This window comes from Eurytemora carolleeae, unplaced genomic scaffold (assembly GCF_000591075.1).
Source record: "Eurytemora carolleeae unplaced genomic scaffold, Eaff_2.0 scaffold846, whole genome shotgun sequence".
NCBI classification, from domain to species: Eukaryota; Metazoa; Arthropoda; class Copepoda; order Calanoida; family Temoridae; genus Eurytemora; species Eurytemora carolleeae.
The window spans coordinates 1,815-20,575 of NW_019396740.1; the positions used below are offsets into that span (position 1 = coordinate 1,815).

Genomic DNA, 18,761 nt, shown 5'->3' on the forward strand with positions numbered 1-18,761 from the left:
ATTTTTTTAAATCTAAAACTTCTGTGTGTGTGTGTGTGTAACATTTTAAAACTGCTAAGGGTGAACAAAATCTTCAGCAAAAACGAAATGTCTGCTTTCTAATTTTTGTCAACGAACGACTTGCCGAAAAAAATGTTCAACAAAATTTATTCAAATTGTTTCCTTTTTTTAAAGATTTTCCTTCGCTGTAAAAGCATTGACAGATGTCTAAACATCTTTTTTCATCCAGTCAAAGCCAAACTTCCTCGTATTTCTGATTTTAAACGACAGTTTATCTTGCTTGGTGGATGATTTATTTCTCTATAAGGAAGGTTTAGTCCATGGTTTCCATTCCGTAGACAATATACTGCATGGAGAACAGGGACTAACCTTCCTTACGAGGAATGACTGAATGTAAAAATTTAAGCTGAATTTCCTTTAAGAGAAATAAATCATCTCACAAGAAAGTTAAACGGTCTTTTTAAAACAGAAATACTTACGAGGAAGTTTGGTTTTGCAGGTGGAAATATAGTGTATTATCAATAGTAAATTTATTTTATTGCCACTTCAGGTGTAAAACAAAAACATTCTGTAACATAAGTTCGGAAAGTCGCATCGCATATACGAGATTAGAGTACGATTGCTTAAAGAGGCATATATTGTATTTTGCAAATAGATAAATATTTGATAATCAATTTTCCATTTGTTTGATAATTAGGGGTGCTCGCACGTTTTTAAAAACGTTACTTTTCTATTTTTATTTTTAAAACTAACGAACCTGGCTTTAAGGAAAAAAAGAATAAAAGTAACGAACTGATAGTTTTGAGCTTTTGTGAAACGTCAAACAAACGACTATATGTTAGTTTTAATGAAAAAAACGATAGACTATGTTGATTTTTCCCGAGGTAAGTTTGTTTTCTGTTGAGAAGCGAAACTACGTTGACATTCAAAGTACTTTTACATTGCGGCAACGTCAATCTCTGACCATTGCAATGCTTTCTATAGTCTAGACCAAACCTGAATGCAATTTTTAAAATCTCTCTCTATTAAGTGGTAAAGATAGGACCAGGGTACGTTTCCAAAACTTCATTTAATCTGTTTTGCGAAATTTGCGTATTCAGCTGAACGAAAATATTAAACATAAAGTTTCGTTCAATTTGGCTTTCGTTCAAAATCCTATTTTTCACCAAAATGTTCGAACTTTCGTTGAAATCCTGTTTTATCGCAAAAACTTTCGTGAAATTTGAACCTAATTTCACAAACATGTTTAATTAGATACTAAGAAATTTAAAATTTTCGTAAAAAAATTTTTATCTAATTTTCCAATAAATTGTTGATAAAACCCTAACCAATAAAATAGACCCGGTGGGTGCCGACCGCCGGGTGGTGGCTGTTTGCATGATACATATTGATGATAAAGTTTTTATCCAGTTTAATGGGAAGACAAAAAAAGAATAAGACTGTAAAGACAACGTGAAACTCTTAACTTTAGAAAAATCCTATGTTAAATACTCACAATTTCTTAAAAATTATTGGGGGTTATTTTTATTTAATCTTTTTGGCCATATTGTTTAAAAATTGTCTTTGATTATTTATCAAATTTTGTTGACCGAATTGTGATACCGAAAATGTTAGTAAAAAATTACTAAAAACTGTAATTTCATCTATGATATCTTTGTTTGAGGATAGGGGGTAGGAACTAGTTATAGTTCTGATAATGATATTAATAAAATAAAATAAAAAGATATAGAACAGGAAAACGACATTAAAGCAGTACTAAAGTGCATTTGATGTTGTTACAAAGCAAGTTATTAAATTAATTACCAAGTATAATGGGTCTTTTTAACCTGCACAATTGTTTAGTCACATGTTCATTGGACTACTAATCCAGAGTTTTCTGGTCATCACTGTATTTGATATGATGATGATCTTTAAACCTTTATGGTTGGCGCTGCCAAGATAATATTTGATGGTTACTGGGTTGTCAAGGCCACTATTACAATATAAAACCAACAGAATTACAGCTTGGTTAATAAAGGAACTTGATTTGTGGAGATCGGACGTCATTCTTCAAATTATGTGATATGGAGGTCATTTTGAGGGACTCATGACGGTTAACCATCTCCTCCCTCAATAAAAATACCAAAGTTTTTCTTCTTGAATCAGATATAGTGTTCTGCTGTTTTTATGAAATTCTATTGGTTACATAAATTTTTTAAATTCAGAAATTAAATAATTCATGCTGTTTTGCTGTTTTGCTGTTTTGCGTGTCGTATATTAAGTTTTATAAAATAACAAGGCTTATGCAATAAAATGCTATGAAAATTCGTTTCAGTCTCTAATCTTAGTTCTATGGCGCCATTGTGTTAAAAGTTGTACTATCAATTTTCATCCTGCTACTTGGTACTTTTAGAAATCTCGCTATATATGAATTCAACAATGTATGCATAAAGAGACTTGACTAAAGATCAGATCTAATGAATCGCGAAAAGTAGACTACTTAGACACAGTTAAACCTCCTCTCTTGTGGTTCACGTTAAAGAGAATTGGTTCACCTATTCCTAACGTAGTTCAACTGCTTATCGCTGTTCATTAAAGGAATGTTATTTCTAGAAACTTATTGTCTAATTCCTTTATCTTTGCAACCCAATGTGGTAAACTGTAAATTTTTCAAACTATAAATTCTGTTAGATCAAACAATCTAAATTAAAAATATCGAAAGTGTACACCATCAGGTTGCAAAGATATTAGAAAGGATTAGAAAATTTGATTTAGTGGCAAATACTCTTCCCAATTTAAGTTTAAGCTTACAACGAACCATTTAATTAAGAAAAAACGTGCGGAGTTTATTGTTAAGTCTCAAACTTTATGGACTACTCTGTATCAACCGGCATTTTTAAGTTTATCTATTACACTTAAACAGCAAAATTATTATCTAGAAAATAATTATTCAAAAATCTTTGTTTATTGACATCAATCATTAAAAAAAACAATATTTCTTTATAACTTAGACTAATAATTTTTTCAGAAAAATTCAATATCAAAATGTTCCCAAGCAAGGTAAGTTATATTTAAATAATTCATTTTTAAAAAGAAAGTTGCAAAAAAGGGGAGTACTGTAAGTGTAATTTCAAGTGACCCTCCATGCAAAGATGACAATGTCCGATTCACAACGGTACCATTGAAACCTTTGTCTGATCAATAATTTGGAAGCTACTGATATCGTAGTTTTTGTATGTTAAACGTGTTTAATTTTGATAATTCCTACATTTTTTCCTACATTCATTTCCGCGGAGAACCCACCATTAAAAATCTTCAGTTTTAAAATAAATAAACGATAAATAAATAAATAGACGTCGGGGTCACCACTTCAGAGAGTAAGAACAAGTCTAGGATATAGTGTATTTGATATTTATTAAATCAACAGATATTATTATCCAGGATAGATCTGCACGAGTTGAAAGATGAAGACTGACTGATTCCTAGATTCTAGTTTTCTTGTTCGGAGATTTTCTTCTTTATCTTCGAGCATTTCTTGGATTGATCCTCTCAGAGTTCTGCTTCTACAATATATAATTAATTTCAAAGTTTTTAAAGTTACCATTGTAAAACGGGCACTTGAACTTCAGGGGAAACTGAATAGTTTTAAGAAACAAAATAATGAATATCTAATTCAAAGTTTATCAGTCAAATTCAATGGTACCGTTATAAATCAGGCATTGACATCTTAGCATGGAGTGTAAAATGAAAATACGCTTACAGTCCATTAAAGATATACTTTTTTGGGTTTTTATATAAAAAACAGTTTTGATTGAATTAAATATTTTAGACTGCTGTGGGCAGTTTATTAGTATCTGTTCTTATTGCAAAATACTTTATGACCACACAGCAAATTATCAGGTATAAGTTTACAGATATTTAACCTCCCCAATCTATACTAGACATATCACACCGGACTAACCAGAGTGAGCAGCATTCTGTTTCTTCGATTTGAAATCAAACGTGTTTTGGTCTGTAATTCAATAATCATTTACTTTACGCATTTGATTATTTTATACATTTTCATTTAAAAGCTTTGTCCGGTCAATAAAAGAATGAGATATCCATGATTTTTCTGTGAACATTTTTTTATTTTATTTTCAATTTCAACTGATTAAAAGTAAAACTTAACACATAAAGCAAAGCAAGAGAAATGACCATATCTTCAACATTATTGATCAGACTAAAGTTGTGATTAAAGCATTGTACATCTTTAATTGGAGGTTCGTTTGAAATTAGAATGAATCTATATACACGTGCCGAATGTGGGGTGTGTAAGCAAATTGACCAATATTCTTACCAACAACGATACGTTTCATATTTTACATATTCAATAGATTTTTCTTTTCTTTACCAGATTATTCAACTTCTCGTGGACATGTAATAACTTGTTAAAAAATACACGAATTGTTAACAATTATTATCTTACAAAATGAAATTATGAAAAGGTTTGCAAAAATGCATTTACCTGTTATATTTTAATAAAATGTACTCTGTAATATCCGTACCCTGCGTACCCATACATTTCAATAGCCAGGGTTCTTAGATACGCTGCATTTATTGCAATTTTTCACGCCCTGCTGGCAAACAGGGTTAGAATTCATTTAATAAAATGGCCCCATTTAAATATAACTCGCGGATTTAATAATATTTTTTCGCGCATTTTCAAACAGACAGACAGACAAGCAATATATTCTGAACATTCTCCTTAAGATTCCGAATATTTAATTGTTTTGTAATTTTTAAGTGGTTTCGGTATTTTGACATTATGCACAAAATGTTATAATTTTTAACAAAGAACATTGATGACGCCGAAAGAATTTATAAAATGTCGTTTTCTGATTAGCCGACTGCAATAATGGAATACTGAGATATTTAGTTTTTTTAATTGAATAATTGTTTGAGCTATTTAAAACTTGTCCCGCATATTCCATGGCTATTTATCTATTTTTACAATTATTGAGATTTGGACTTAGGTATAATAGTATAAAACCCAAAGAAAAATTTTCAAGACGACATTTTATATATTCACTCGATGTCTCCGAAGTTCTGGGTTAAACCGTGTGTTGTAATTGCATTTTCATTTACAGTATATACTTAGAATTTGGAATTTGTCTAAGACCAAACCATTTTTAGCATTGGCCCTTGTTTTTGACCTGCACTCTTTTTCTTCATAAAGCCGTGAGTGCCCCCCCCCCCCTCCCCTTTTAAAAATATAATATATTCCCTTTATTATTTTATGTAATTGATCTAGGTTAAAAATAAAAATGTATTTGTGAATTAGTCCTTTATCCCTTTATTATTTTATGTAATTGATCTAGCTTAAAAATGAAAATGTATTTATAAATTAGTCCTTCCCTTTATTAATTGATCTAGATTAAAAATGAAAATGTATTTGTAAATTAGTCCTTTATCCCTTTATTAGTCCTTTATCCCTTTATTAGTCCTTTATCCCTTTATCATTTTTAGTCAAATTCTGTTGATGACCAAATGGGATCCTTTCTGGAAAACTCAAGTCTGTATAGGTGATAAATATTTTCTTAAAAATTGGAAACTCATTTTTCAAATTTAAAAACACATTTTTTGGGGGGGTTGTGAGAGCAAGGTTTGTTTTTCTTACAGAAAATTTTCGTCCATTTTTCAGAACATTATCGTTCGTATTATAGAACATTATCGTTCCTATTTTAGAATATTATCGTTCGTTTTTTAGAACGTTTTCGTTCGTTTTTTAGAACATTTTCGTTCGTATTTTAGAACATTATCGTTTGTTTTTAGAGCATTATCGTTCGTTTTTTAGAACATTATCGTTTGTTTTTTAGAACATCGTTCGTATTTTAGAACATTATCATTCGTATTTTAGAACATTATCGTTTGTTTTTTAGAGCGTTATCGTTTGCTTTTAAGAGCATTATCGTTCGTATTTTAGAACATTATCGTTCGTATTTTAGAGCATTATCGTTCGTATTTTAGAACATTATCGTTCCTATTTTAGAATATTATCGTTCGTTTTTTAGAACATTATCGTTCGTTTTTTAGAACATTATCGTTCGTATTTTAAAACATTATCGTTTGTTTTTAGAGCATTATCGTTCGTTTTTTAGAACATTATAGTTTGTTTTTTAGAGCGTTAGATCGTTTGTTTATAGAACATTATTGTTTGTTGTTTAGAACATTATCGTTTGTTTTTGAGAACATTATTGTTCGTTTTTAGAACATTATCGTTTGTCACGACAATATTTTTAAATAATGTTTCTAGGATCCAACTGTAAAGCGGCTGCAGCACAGTGTTTCACAAATAGTAAATGTATCCAGGTTAATTCTTTTTTTTAATTCAAAATTATTTTTTTCGTAAAAGTTTTTTATCTTGTACTATACTGAGTGTTACCTAAGTATGGTGTTACAATTGTTTTCTTTTTACGATTTTTACAAATTGTTTAATAGTTTTAAATACATTTGTGTCGATCTTCAGATGTTGAGTGAAGTAATCTGTTGAAACTTTAGATCATATTTTGGGATTAACATTTTAATTCTGAGAATTGAAATATTTTGGAATGGTTTGCTACAATGTGATACAATCATAGATAAAAACAATACAGATAACACTTCACAATAAACCTGAGGCAGGCCCAAGAAAGTTACGTGCATACTCTCCCATCTATGTCTTGGTTTTCAACGCTGCCTGCGTGGAACTTCAATTGGGCCTCTGCCTCGGGGTTATTGTGAACGAAAAAAGCCTCACATCTAGTGTTTTTCTGCAATATTATTAATCTATTGAATAAACTCCAATTGTAGGCACGGGCATCGTTTCGCAAAAGTCAAGGTGTTTGAGTTTACGTCAAACTGAAATAAATTCCACGCAAGAATGAAATATTTCAAAATGAAAATGAGCTATGGGGTCACAAGGCCGTAGCAGTAATGTCTCTCAATGTCTCCTACTGTCTAAAGTTAACAGTGAGTTAAAAAGAAAAACCATGAACAAAATGTCAAAATTATATTCTCAATTATTACTTTATTCAAAATGTCAACTCAGCACTTTTAGAGAATACACTTTTAAAATTTAGAACTATCACGTAATCTTGTATAATCTTATAAGCTAATAAAAATAAAACTTTAAACATTTATAAACGGTTGAGACAAGGATTCCCATCTCTTCTATGGTGCCACACCTGAATCAAGGATTTGTCAAGTGTCTGAAATACAGGACTCACCATTTATTTTCTGTCAAATATATGTATTTATATTCAAATAGAATTCATACTCGCGGGCTTAGCCAAAACACACTTTTATAACAGTTTTAGAATGTTTCCTTCAATTTTCATCTTTCGTAGTAGTAGTAACTTTCTCTTTTAAAAAAATGGTTAAGAAGTGATGAAGTTTAAGAAACAAGATTTGAACTATAAGACAAGTAATTTTAATTAATCTTTGTTTGTCTGTTTTTTGGGTCATAACTCATGAACCCCATTACCGAATTGCCTCAAATTTTGATGGGGAACTCGAGAACACGAGAACTTTTATATCAATTGGTTTTAAGATTCCAAGTTAAGTGGTTCCACTTTTAAAAGAAAAATAGCTAAAATCTTAATAGCCGGGCTCTTTTCTATATTTCTTTGAAAATATTCAATATTAATCTTTAATATATAATATTTAGACTATTGGTTGCATAAATACCTGTATGCTGGAAAATATTGACCGGGAAGATAAGGTGGCATCCTGTGCATATCTCTGTGAGATGACCCATGGTTATGAGAACCCTCAGGTAGGATGACCTATGGTTATGAGAACCCTCAGGTAGGAAGACCTATGGTTATGAGAACCCTTAGGTAGGATGACCTATGGATATGAGAACCCTTAGGTAGGATGACCCATGGTTATGAGAACCCTCAGGTAGGATGACCCATGGATATGAGAACCCTCAGAGAACTTAAATATTCTTTTTTTAAGATACGGAAGTGCCAAAATTTCAGTTACCAGGAAAAATAACAAAAAATGTACACCGAAACTACATTATTTGTTTTCATAAAACGATCCTGTCGCACCTACCAAGAGGTGTTTCAGTCGTCACGTTCCATTTTTATAGAAGCAAAAACCTGTGATTGTCTTCTAACTCTGGTGGTTGACAATCATGTTTCGAGCATTTATATCTGCAGTGGGTGCTCCCCCCCCCCCTCCAATATAGATGAAACCTAATGCTAGTGAAAACATATCCTAGGTTTCATAATATCTTAATTCCTTCCTTAATCTTCCAGGTCACTGATACTGCAGAAAATATATATTATTCGTCTCATTACAGAAGCAATAACAAAGTTCAAATTGACCAAATTATTGTTGAGTTTTTTAGTCAGTCTTCATCATTATATTTACTATCATACATTGACCAGGGAGTATAGGAGAACCATTAATCATGAGATTTACAATATCCAAGCTGATATTGAATGTTGCAATAATTTTCAAGACTGGGTCGACTTTGAAATATCACCACGCCTTGACTTTTGATTTGACCTCGATATACTTGTTTTTAGCACTAGACATGTACTATAAAGCACTTGTTTTTAAATTTAGTTTTTAACAAGTAATTGGCAAAATTTTCATCGATTTTTACGCGAGCGCTAGCAAACTTTTTAAGTTTAAGAGCATTTTTTCCCTTTAAAAGTCTAAAATCTGGGCCTTAGTCTATAACTTTGAATATAAAGGAGATCTTATTTCTCTTTTAAGAAAGGATGAATTATCAAAGTAACAGAGAACGCGACCATATATTAATTATCAATAACATATAGGACACTAGATATCATCTTTTCAAGAACCTGGGTTTTTCGTTCACAATAAACCTGAGTCAGAAGCGCAGGCAGCGTTAAATTACAAGACAGAGAGAGAGCATGCACTGCCTGCGTGAAACCAAGGTTATTAAATACTAAAGTGGGCAGAGGCTGAACTCCAACCTTCGAGTGTGCGAGTGGGGAAGACTTCACTGCCGCGCTTAATTAAAAGCATGATTATGGGGGGATGACATTTGTAGATCGAGATTGAATCCTAGCCGCAGCGCTCGGCCCAGAAAGTGTCATAACTTAACCTAACTCGTGGCCGCAGCGCTCGGCCCCCTAGCCTGTCCTAGCCGCAGCGCATTTGTAGATCGAGATTGAATCCTAGCCGCAGCGCTCGGCCCAGAAAGTGTCATAACTTAACCTAACCCGTGGCCGCAGCGCTCGGCCCCCTAGCCTGTCCTAGCCGCAGCGCCCGGCCTAGAAAGTGTCTTAACCTGACCTAATTTTATGTCCCAAGTATTTAAAAATTTTATTTATGTAAATTGGTCTGGTCGGAGTGCACAGTACAACAGAAACTCCCGTTGTTTACAAACACAGACTTAGAATTTGTATTTAACCTAAATATAGATAAACGTAAATTAAGATTTCAGAAGGAAATTTTAGCCATTTTACTGCACAATGAATATTTTCTGAAAGCACAATAATGCCTCCATGTATAATCTGTAAAACAAGGAATGCAGAATTTGTGATACCGAAAAATGAAGATCTTCGAAATATATCTCTTGGTCTCCACTTTGTATTTAAGAGTGGTAAAGAATTAAACATAGTTTTAAAGATATTAAGAGAGGCGTATTTAGGTTTTTTTTTTGCCCAGATAGGGCTTACACTTCTCTTTCTTTTTAGGGGGGGGGGAGGCCAAAACCCCCCAAAAAGCACAATTTCACAAATCCAGGTAGGGGATGAGCTTCCATGGCCCCCCTTAAATACGTCTTTGGATAATAACAGATGTGTTTAAGAAATTTACAAACATATTGGGGAATGGAGTGGATTTGATAGAACAAAACTAAGCAGTTTTAAAGATAAACTCCTATAAAATTAGAAGTGCCAAGCAAAATCAATGAATTGATTAAGCAACTATGTAATGAATTCTGTATTTATCTATGTTCGTTTATCTATGTTCATGTTGACCCTTAATGACCAGTACGGTCAGTTTAAATTCACCTGTATATAAATAAATTTAGTTCAATTGTATTCGTTGATTTATACAGACGTATATAGAGCCTAGAGTTTGGCGGAGAATAGAGAGCCTTGAGTTTTGGCTAGAGATAGAGATAAGTGTGTTCTTTATTAGACTTTGAGTATAGTAATCGCGTCTAGATTTGTTACAACTATGTAGTATTTACATATAAATTACATACAAACATACACAAATTTTTGATTTTTAATTATGAAAATTTCGAAGTTCTAACTGAAGACGACATTTACATGGGTCTTTTGTCTATTTTTTCTAGTCTTAACTTTCCAAAAGAAATCTTTTCATGCAATTATTTCCAAACCAAATGAAACCTTATGGCCCAACCTGTCGTCGTTGCCTTAGTCTGTTCCACTTTAGTATTTATTCACTTTGGCGTGTTTCAAGATTTAGGGGTTTTTCATTCACCTGAAGCAGAAGCCCAGGAAGCGTAAAATAACAATAAAAGAGTGAGAGCATGCGCTGCCTGCGTGGAACTCCTTTGGGATTCTACCTAAGAGTTATTTTGACAAAAAAAACCTAAATCTTGAAAAGACAACATCTAGTGTCCAATCTGTTTATTAATTAATCTATAAACGCAATATTTTTAGTCAACATTCCCTTTATTAGATCTTTAATAGTAGTAGTAGTACTTATACTTTCTGCACTTACTCTCTTATCTTTGCTATTTAGTTAGACGTCTGGGTATTTTAGACTCTAGATTCGTTTCTATTAACATTGTTTAGACAATTAAAAAGTTAAAAACTTATTAGTAGTACAAAACAAATATACTTTTTATCTATTTGTGAGAGAAGCTGAATTTTTTAAAAATTGAATTTGAGTAAAGAAAGCATGCTAGCGAAATAATACAGGGTGTTCAAATAAACAAGAAAATGTTGTGACTACTAAAAGATTGTATTTGTTAAGTTTAATACCTAATTTTAAGAGCCATAATTAAGTTGCTAGAGTATATTTAATAAAAAATGGTCAAAAGCCATATCTAGGATGAGAAGTTGTTTAAACTGAATATTCTAGGTTGGGAAGTGGTTTCAACTCAATACTCTACCTTGGAAAGTTGAATGAACGAAATGTTCTAGATTAAGAAAGTGATTTAAACTAAATTTTCTAGGTTGAAAATTCTGTTTATACTTTTGTTGTCGTATAGCAGCAAGATTCTCAATAATGAACAGATAGACAACGGGATAACCCTCAAATCAAAACCGATAATGAAGGGAAACTCTTTATTTCCTGAAAAAAATGATATGAATAATAACATGTGAATTATTACAATGAATTTTTTATAATGGAAAGATTCTTACGATCTAATAAGCGATATTGGAGGGTTAAATTGTCGGACAGTCCTAAGACGTTTTTTTTAAACTTCTGAAAAAAATGACAATTAATTATTGACGAAAGTCACTAATTCTTTATGTGAAAATATTCTTTGTTTAACTTTTTGAAATTGATGGATTCACAATGCTTTAAGTTGTTTACACTCCGATGGGGAACAAAGGACGGAGCCGCTTAAAATTATTTGGTTTGGACTTTAGTGTCTCCAAGAGGGGTTATAAGTTAAAGACGTCTTTACATACATGTATCATAGTTAATGGTTGACAACTTTAGGTTTGTTTAACGAAATTCTCTGTATTGGGAATTAGATTAAACTAAATTGCTAGGTTGAAAAGTTGTTTAAACTGAATATTCTGGGTTGGGAAGTAGTTTGAATAAATTTTCTAGGTTGGAAAGTGTTTTAAACTAAATATTCTAGGAGGGAAGTGATTTAAACTAAATGTTCTAGTTTGGAAAGTGGTTTAAATTTAATATTCTAGGTTAGGGAAGGGTTTGGAAATGTTTTAAACTGAATATTCAAGATTAGGAAGTGGTTTGTAGTGAGTACTAACTTGTTGAAAAATTTAAGATTTGTTCAAATTTTTAGCGTACCGACCTTAGTGACTTTTAAGGTAATGCTGGTCAACGTTTCATAAACGAGACAAAAGTTTTTGAAAATTGCGTAAGATTTTGTTAACGAAAGGCAAAAACAAGCATTTTGAAATCGTTAAAGAGCGAGAATAACCATTCGTGAGATAAAAAGAACGAACAAATGTGTTTTAAAATAATTTTTGCCAAAAATAAAAATTAATTTAATTGTGTTGTAATTTTATTACCGTTAGTTCAGTTCTTAGCTTAAACCAAACGGCTACTTAAAAGTTGGTCTGTTTTGTTATGCTCACTATTTAAGGTTTCAAAAATGTCTGAGCTTGTTTCACCACGTGTTTATTTGAACTTCCTACATTTTATTCTCGATCATGTTTTCTTTTATTTTAATCAATTGAACAAATTTAACTTCTTGCAATTAGATAACAGAGTGTACTTTATAGCTTGAATACATAATATGACGTATAGTCTAAATGAAAGGTCATTAAAAATTACCCGAGAGACGTCTTGTGTTTTATTAATTTTTGTATTAATCAAGAACGATGACATCTATAAACTTTAGAGATCACTTTAAAAATAAAACTCATTAAATGTCTGATAAGAAAGGAACCGAGAGACCTCTGGTGTCTTTAATTTTTTATAAAAGGCAACACGTAGAAAAAAATACATACACATATATAATATAAATCCATCGGCTAATTTGTTTCGGAGCGAGGGAGGGAAAGAGAAATAGATAAATATCCATTGTTTAAAAGTTCTGAGCTGGGAAACTTAGAATGGATAACCTTTAATCCAAACTACTTAATCCGAATATCCACTGTGGAAACTTTTAATTTTAGTCCTTAATCCACTCTTTTTCTCTCTCTTTGGATATCCGTACATTATTTTCTCCAATGAGAGTGTAGGAATAGTTCGTAAATTGTATTGACCAATGACAGCCTTGAAAATAATTTCTATTCCATGAGAGAAAACCGCAATTTCTAACAAATAAAGAATTTGTTGTCGGCCATTTTGTAAATTAATCGGTTAAGAAAAATATTTAAGACCAGGTTTGGGATTCTTTTGTGAGCAATTTTAACTAATGTATTACAAAATAAATTAGTGAGAAATTAAGTGAGGGCCCTTTCAGTCAAGAAAACGAACCAATCTGGCATTCTTAAAATCCATTTTGTTGATCGAAATATTTAATCTCAATACTAACATAATTTTGAGATTATGTTAGTCTCGAGATTAGCAAAAAGAGAGGATTAAGCATTAATCCTGATATCCACCATTCTAAAGTTCGCAGCTCTGATCAATTGAATTTCATTTAAAAACTTTTTATGCACTTGTATATGAATTGTGAGCTTTTATAGGGAAACCCACAAAGGGAGAAACTTCAGAGACGACTGTTTGAAACTTTTATTAGGTGTTTCCTTAAAATCATGGTTCCCTGCAAATGTAAACATGTTTCTTTTATCGTCAATCAATAAACATGCCGTTAAACGACCATTTTAGGCAGACGTAGGGTTTCCAGCAAACTAAAACTTTGCGAAAAGTTTCAAAAATTGGTGAAAGTTTTCTGTTAGCAAATTTGTCCGCGAAATTTCGCATTTTAGCAAAAATAAATTAAGCCACAATGAGGCGAAATTTCATGAAAAAATATTTCGCGTAAAAAAAATCCGCAAACACCGCTACTGTTGTAGCTGCAAAAAAAGCATTAGAAGTTCATTATTATAGTACAATAAATTTCGCATTTTTTTCGCGAAACAGATGAAAGCGAAATTTTGCAATAAAATGAAACCTTTTGCACTTTTTTCAACGAACGAAATAAGAAAAAAGGTGAAATTTTCGGCAAAAAACTTTTTTTTCAAAAAAGCCAAAATTCCCCAAACGATTTCCCGATTTCGCTGGAAACCCTAGCCGAAGAAGATTTATTGTAACCTTGGAATCACATTTAAATAGTTTCGTCTAATTAAGGCTACCCCTGTTTTATATTTTTTCAATTTCTTGGTGAAAGACGAAACAAATATTTTTCCGAATTAACTAATTTTAATTATATACTGGCAAAGTTTTCAAAAAATCTGTTCAATATTTATTTTATAATTTAGATATTTATTTAGGTCTATAATGATGATGTAATTTGTGTACCAGTTCCGTGCTCTTGAAATATATTTGGGTGTAATTTTTATCTTTAGAGATCTGCCGATAAAGATCAATAAATCACAAAAACATCTGAGCTGGGAACTTTTGTGCTGACTGTTGGTTTGTCATAATCCCGATCGCTTGATATCGATATCCAGTAAGGACACGTTTAATCTCATTATTTTAGTTATACCTCCAGGCTACAACTACCATGCAGGATTTCGAATAAAGATTGAAAGATAGAGATCAATCATTGGTCTCAATATCCATAATACAAGAGTCCCTAGCTCAGGTAGTTTTAATATTTGGATTGATCTTGCTGCTCTAATATAAAAGTATTGACCGATACCTTCTTTAATTTTCCCCCAACAGTTCATTCAATGCAACATTTTTGTTTTTAGTTTATGGCAATGATTGAGTGTATGCTGGATAATAAGTGTTTAAAACAATATCCTGATGATGGTCCTTGTGTAGGCTCTAACAAGGATGCTATAACCTCAGTCAAAACCATGGAGGACATAGAGGTAATAGAGTATACATCATGGAGGACAGGGTGACTGGTAGTAAAATTATTATATACAGGGTGATTTGTAGTAAAATTGTTATCTACAGGATGACTGATAGTAAAACGATTATATACAGGGTGACTGGTAGTAAAACGATTACATACAGGGTGACTGGTAGTAAAATTATTATAAAGAGGGTGGCTGGTAGTGAAATTGTTATATACAGGGTGACTGGTAGTAAAATGATTGAAAACAGGGTGACTGGTAGTAAAATTGTTATATACAGGGTGACTGGTAGTAAAATTATTATATGCAGGGTGACTGTTGGTAAAATTATTATATACAGGGTGACTGGTAGTAAAATTATTATATACAGGGTGACTGGTGGGTATTACGAGGTGTGAACTGTGGAGAATCTCCCTACCCTGGAGGATATGATTGGTATCCTTGTCAGCATGAGAGATTTATCAAGTTAGTCAGAATATTTCTAAACTCATATTTTTACCTTTAACTTTTTTGATCCCACGCTTCATTGATTAGTTAAAATAAGATATAGGACACTAGATGTCGTCTTTTCAAAATTTCTTTGTGATAGTTTACAATAACCCTGAGGCAGAAGCCAATAGGAGTTACGGGTAGTCAGCGTAGAACAAGACATAGAGAGAGCCTGTTCTACACCGACTACGTGTAACTCCATTGGGTTTCTGCCTCAGGGTTAAATGTAAACAAAACACACGGAAAATCTTGAAAAGGAGACATCTAGTGTCCTACCTGATATCTTAATTAATCTATGCCACTCTTCCTTTCAACAAATAATAATATCTTTAAGATGGAAAATTTTAAGATTTATTAAATAAATACACAATGGCAGGAATATCAGAAATATAAGAAATATAAGTAAACAAATTCCGAACATTCTTCTTTGAAGTATCATCCTTTATATATGGATAACCCTATAGCTAAAAAGTATGAAAATATATGTTAGAACCGAATCTGGACAATGGATCAACAACGTGACCTACTGTGGAGGAAAGCATAATGGTTGCTCTACAGATATTATTGTTACTATTGCTAATGTTTCCATGCCACACCCTGGAGTTGTTAATCATGTTTATACAGATGCACCTCTTGAACCTCAGGTACCTTATACAAGCTTGAAGTAGGAATTATCATTAAACCTTGCAATATCTAAAATCTGACCGTAGATATCTACCAAAAAAACTGGTAAAATAGTTTGTAGATATTTCTGGAGCACCTTCTAAGCCTTAATTGTTTGAATACGGCCGGATCCTTAATTTAGTATTCCTTGTTCATTTCATGGTAACACAAATATAATCAGGGACACTGCAACAAGTGTATCTAGATTTCTTCCAGTATAATATCATTGTGTGCAGATTGTAAAAACAGTTGTTTTCTTTATCTCACTGAATTAAAATATATGCCTACCATTCACTATAGGATACCAGGCACGATATGAGACCATTGATGTTATTTATTAATTTAATTATTGTTAATATTAACATACAAATGTTAATGTTAATATTAACATACAAATGTTAATGTTAATAAATATTAACGTATAAATGTTATAGGTTAATGTTATTGTTTATGTGTATGTTAATATTATTTACTTTAATGAATTGTTTAAAGTCAATGTTAATGTTAATGTTAATGTTAATGTTAATGTTAACATTGAATACTGACAATCATAACAATTAATGGTTTGTTGAAAGTCAATGTTAATGTTAATGTTAATGTCAATGTTAACATTTTATACTGACAATCATAAACTTTCAATAACTGTTTAAAGTCAATGTTAATGTTAATGTAAATGTTAATGTTAATGTTAATGTTAATGTTAATGTTAATGCTAATGCTAATGTTAATGTTATAGGTTATAGGAGACAACTATAAATTTTCAATAACTGTTTAAAGCCGATGTTAATGTTAATGTTAATGTTAATGTTAATGATAATATTAATGTTAATGTTAATGTAAATGTTAATCTTAATTTTAATGTTAATGTTAATGTTAATGTTAACATTATATACTGATAATCATAAACTTTCAATTATTGTTTAAAGTGAATGTTAATGTTAATGTTAACGTTATAGGTTAAGGATTGGAGACAATTATAAATTTTCAATAACTGTTTAAAGCCAATGTTAATGTTAATGTTAATGTTAATGTTAATGTTAATATGTTAAGTTTATATACTGATACTCATAAACCTTCAATTATTGTTTAAAGTGAATGTTAATGTTAATGTTATAGGTTGAGGATTGGAGACTAGTAAGTATGCCATCTCCTGATTATGCGCTTATGCTGTGGTGTGGTCGTCTTCCTGTTCTAGATTATGCCGGGGGAATAGTCATCTCAAAACACAGGGACATCGAGACAATTAATATAAAAACACATATAAAGGGAGGGTTCACGAAAATAAAAGAGGTTTAGGTTGATAAAAAATAAAATATGAAAAAGATTATGAATTGTGAAACTGTGGATCCGAGAATCTCTACATAATTTTTTGATACAGGGTGTCCCACGAAACATGACAGTTGGTGAATGGTTTAAAATGTCTTCTTCCATAATTTTTTAAGTTGTTTGATACCAAAGAGAATAATAAAAAATATTGTATGGGAGTCATCTTAAAGTAAAATTATTTTCAACGTAAAATATATTTGAGTTAAAGATTGTTTTAACAAAATGAACTACAAAAAGTCTTTTATATCTAATACAGTACATGGAAGAAGACATTCAAAACTATTCACCAACTGTCATGTTTCGTGGGTATTTCCGTTTTTTATAGTGAATTTCTAAGATTACAAATATGTTTTTTTTTGACTAGTCACAAACCTTCATTGGGTCATGTGATTAACCACAACAAACTTAGTCTAATCGTTCCAGCCGTTTATTGTAAACAAACATACAAATAGACATTTCCAAATTGGAATACTAATTGTCTATGTTCCCTAGGAATGACAAGAATATGCCTGAGTCAGTGTTAAAAGAATTCAGGAAAAAACAACCTTCATTTTTATTAATCTTTTTTAATGTTTTGAATAATCCATGAGTTAATATTGTGTTTTTATTTCAACAGGAGAGTTCTGAAAACCCATGGACTTGACTGGGACAAAATGTGCCCAAGTGACAATGATCACTGTCCTGTTTAATTAGACAGTGATCACTGCCCTGTTTAATTAGACAGTGACCACTGACTTGTTAAATTAGACAGTGATAACGGCCCTGTTCAATTAGACAATGATCACTGACATGTTTAATTATACAGTGATCACTGCCATGCTTAATTAGACAATGATCATTGCCCTGTTTAGTTATACAGTGATCACTGCCCTGTTTAATTAGACAGTGATCACTTCCCTGTTTAATTAAACAGTGATCCAGGCCCTGTTTAATTATTCAGTGATCACTGCCCTGTTTAATTATTCATTGATCACTGCCCTGTTAAATTATTCATTGATCACTGGCCTGTTTAATTAAACAATGATCGAATAGACATTCCAGATCTCTTTTGTCTGAAAAAATGCCAATCATCTTCCAATATATTTGTTACACATAGAAAACATTAAAACTTGAATGCTGTAAAAATTTTATAACCTTAGAGGAAAAATTTGATTTTTTAAATCTATTAACTATTCAATTAAAATCGAATGAATGCATGAATATTTTTACTAAGTAGTTATTTTTTTTCGATGAAAACTTAGTTTATAGATTGTAATATAGGTTCAAGTAAATATTGTATTCAAGCACACTCTTGTAATGTTCTCATATGTTAATTTATTTAAATTTTTTACTTATGTTAATAAGAAATTCAGAGAAAGGAAATTTTCCGTTTTCCCTCAGATTTCAGAACTTCAACTTTACATTACTAAGACTTAGAAACTTATCTTAAAAAAATAAATGAAAAAGAAATTCAGAGATAGGGATCTAAACAACAAAAAACCCTTATTGACATATAATAATGTAAAAATTTAAGCATTAAATTATTTTCTATATATTATTTAACTTCTGAAGTATTTTCAAATATCTTCTTTAGTAGTTTTCATTAAAAGATTATTCTATAAAAGATTCTTTGTTAATTCAAAGTTTTAGTTTTTGCCACAACATTTTCATTTCAGGATTCATTTTGGAATATGCAAACTTTGGTCCGAAAAAGTGGATTCAGAG

The 18,761-nt window shown here is 31.3% G+C and overlaps 1 protein-coding gene across 2 annotated transcripts; it reads left to right on the top strand.

The window, feature by feature from the left end:
- The first annotated feature begins 3,011 nt into the window (after positions 1 to 3,011).
- Positions 3,012 to 18,345, top strand: LOC111708017 (violaxanthin de-epoxidase, chloroplastic). Of its 2 annotated transcripts, none has more exons than XM_023481247.1 (11): positions 3,012 to 3,039; positions 3,809 to 3,879; positions 5,488 to 5,543; positions 6,275 to 6,330; positions 7,667 to 7,774; positions 14,469 to 14,591; positions 14,950 to 15,044; positions 15,559 to 15,712; positions 16,848 to 16,960; positions 17,550 to 17,591; positions 17,674 to 18,345. In XM_023481247.1, exons 1-11 carry the CDS (start codon positions 3,025 to 3,027, stop codon positions 17,744 to 17,746), a joined length of 906 nt encoding a protein of 301 aa, XP_023337015.1. In that variant the 5' UTR covers positions 3,012 to 3,024; the 3' UTR covers positions 17,747 to 18,345. The 2 variants fall into 2 exon arrangements, with proteins under 2 accessions (XP_023337015.1, XP_023337016.1); XM_023481248.1 differs by having other exon boundaries at positions 17,550 to 17,588; positions 17,671 to 18,345.
- The last annotated feature ends 416 nt before the right edge of the window (positions 18,346 to 18,761 follow it).

Coding starts and splice junctions, on each gene's coding strand:
- LOC111708017 (XM_023481247.1), top strand. Junction 3,880..5,487: donor ACCACACAGCAAATTATCAG/GTATAAGTTTAC, acceptor TATCATTTTTAG/TCAAATTCTGTTGATGACCA. Junction 14,592..14,949: donor AAACCATGGAGGACATAGAG/GTAATAGAGTAT, acceptor TATTATATACAG/GGTGACTGGTGGGTATTACG.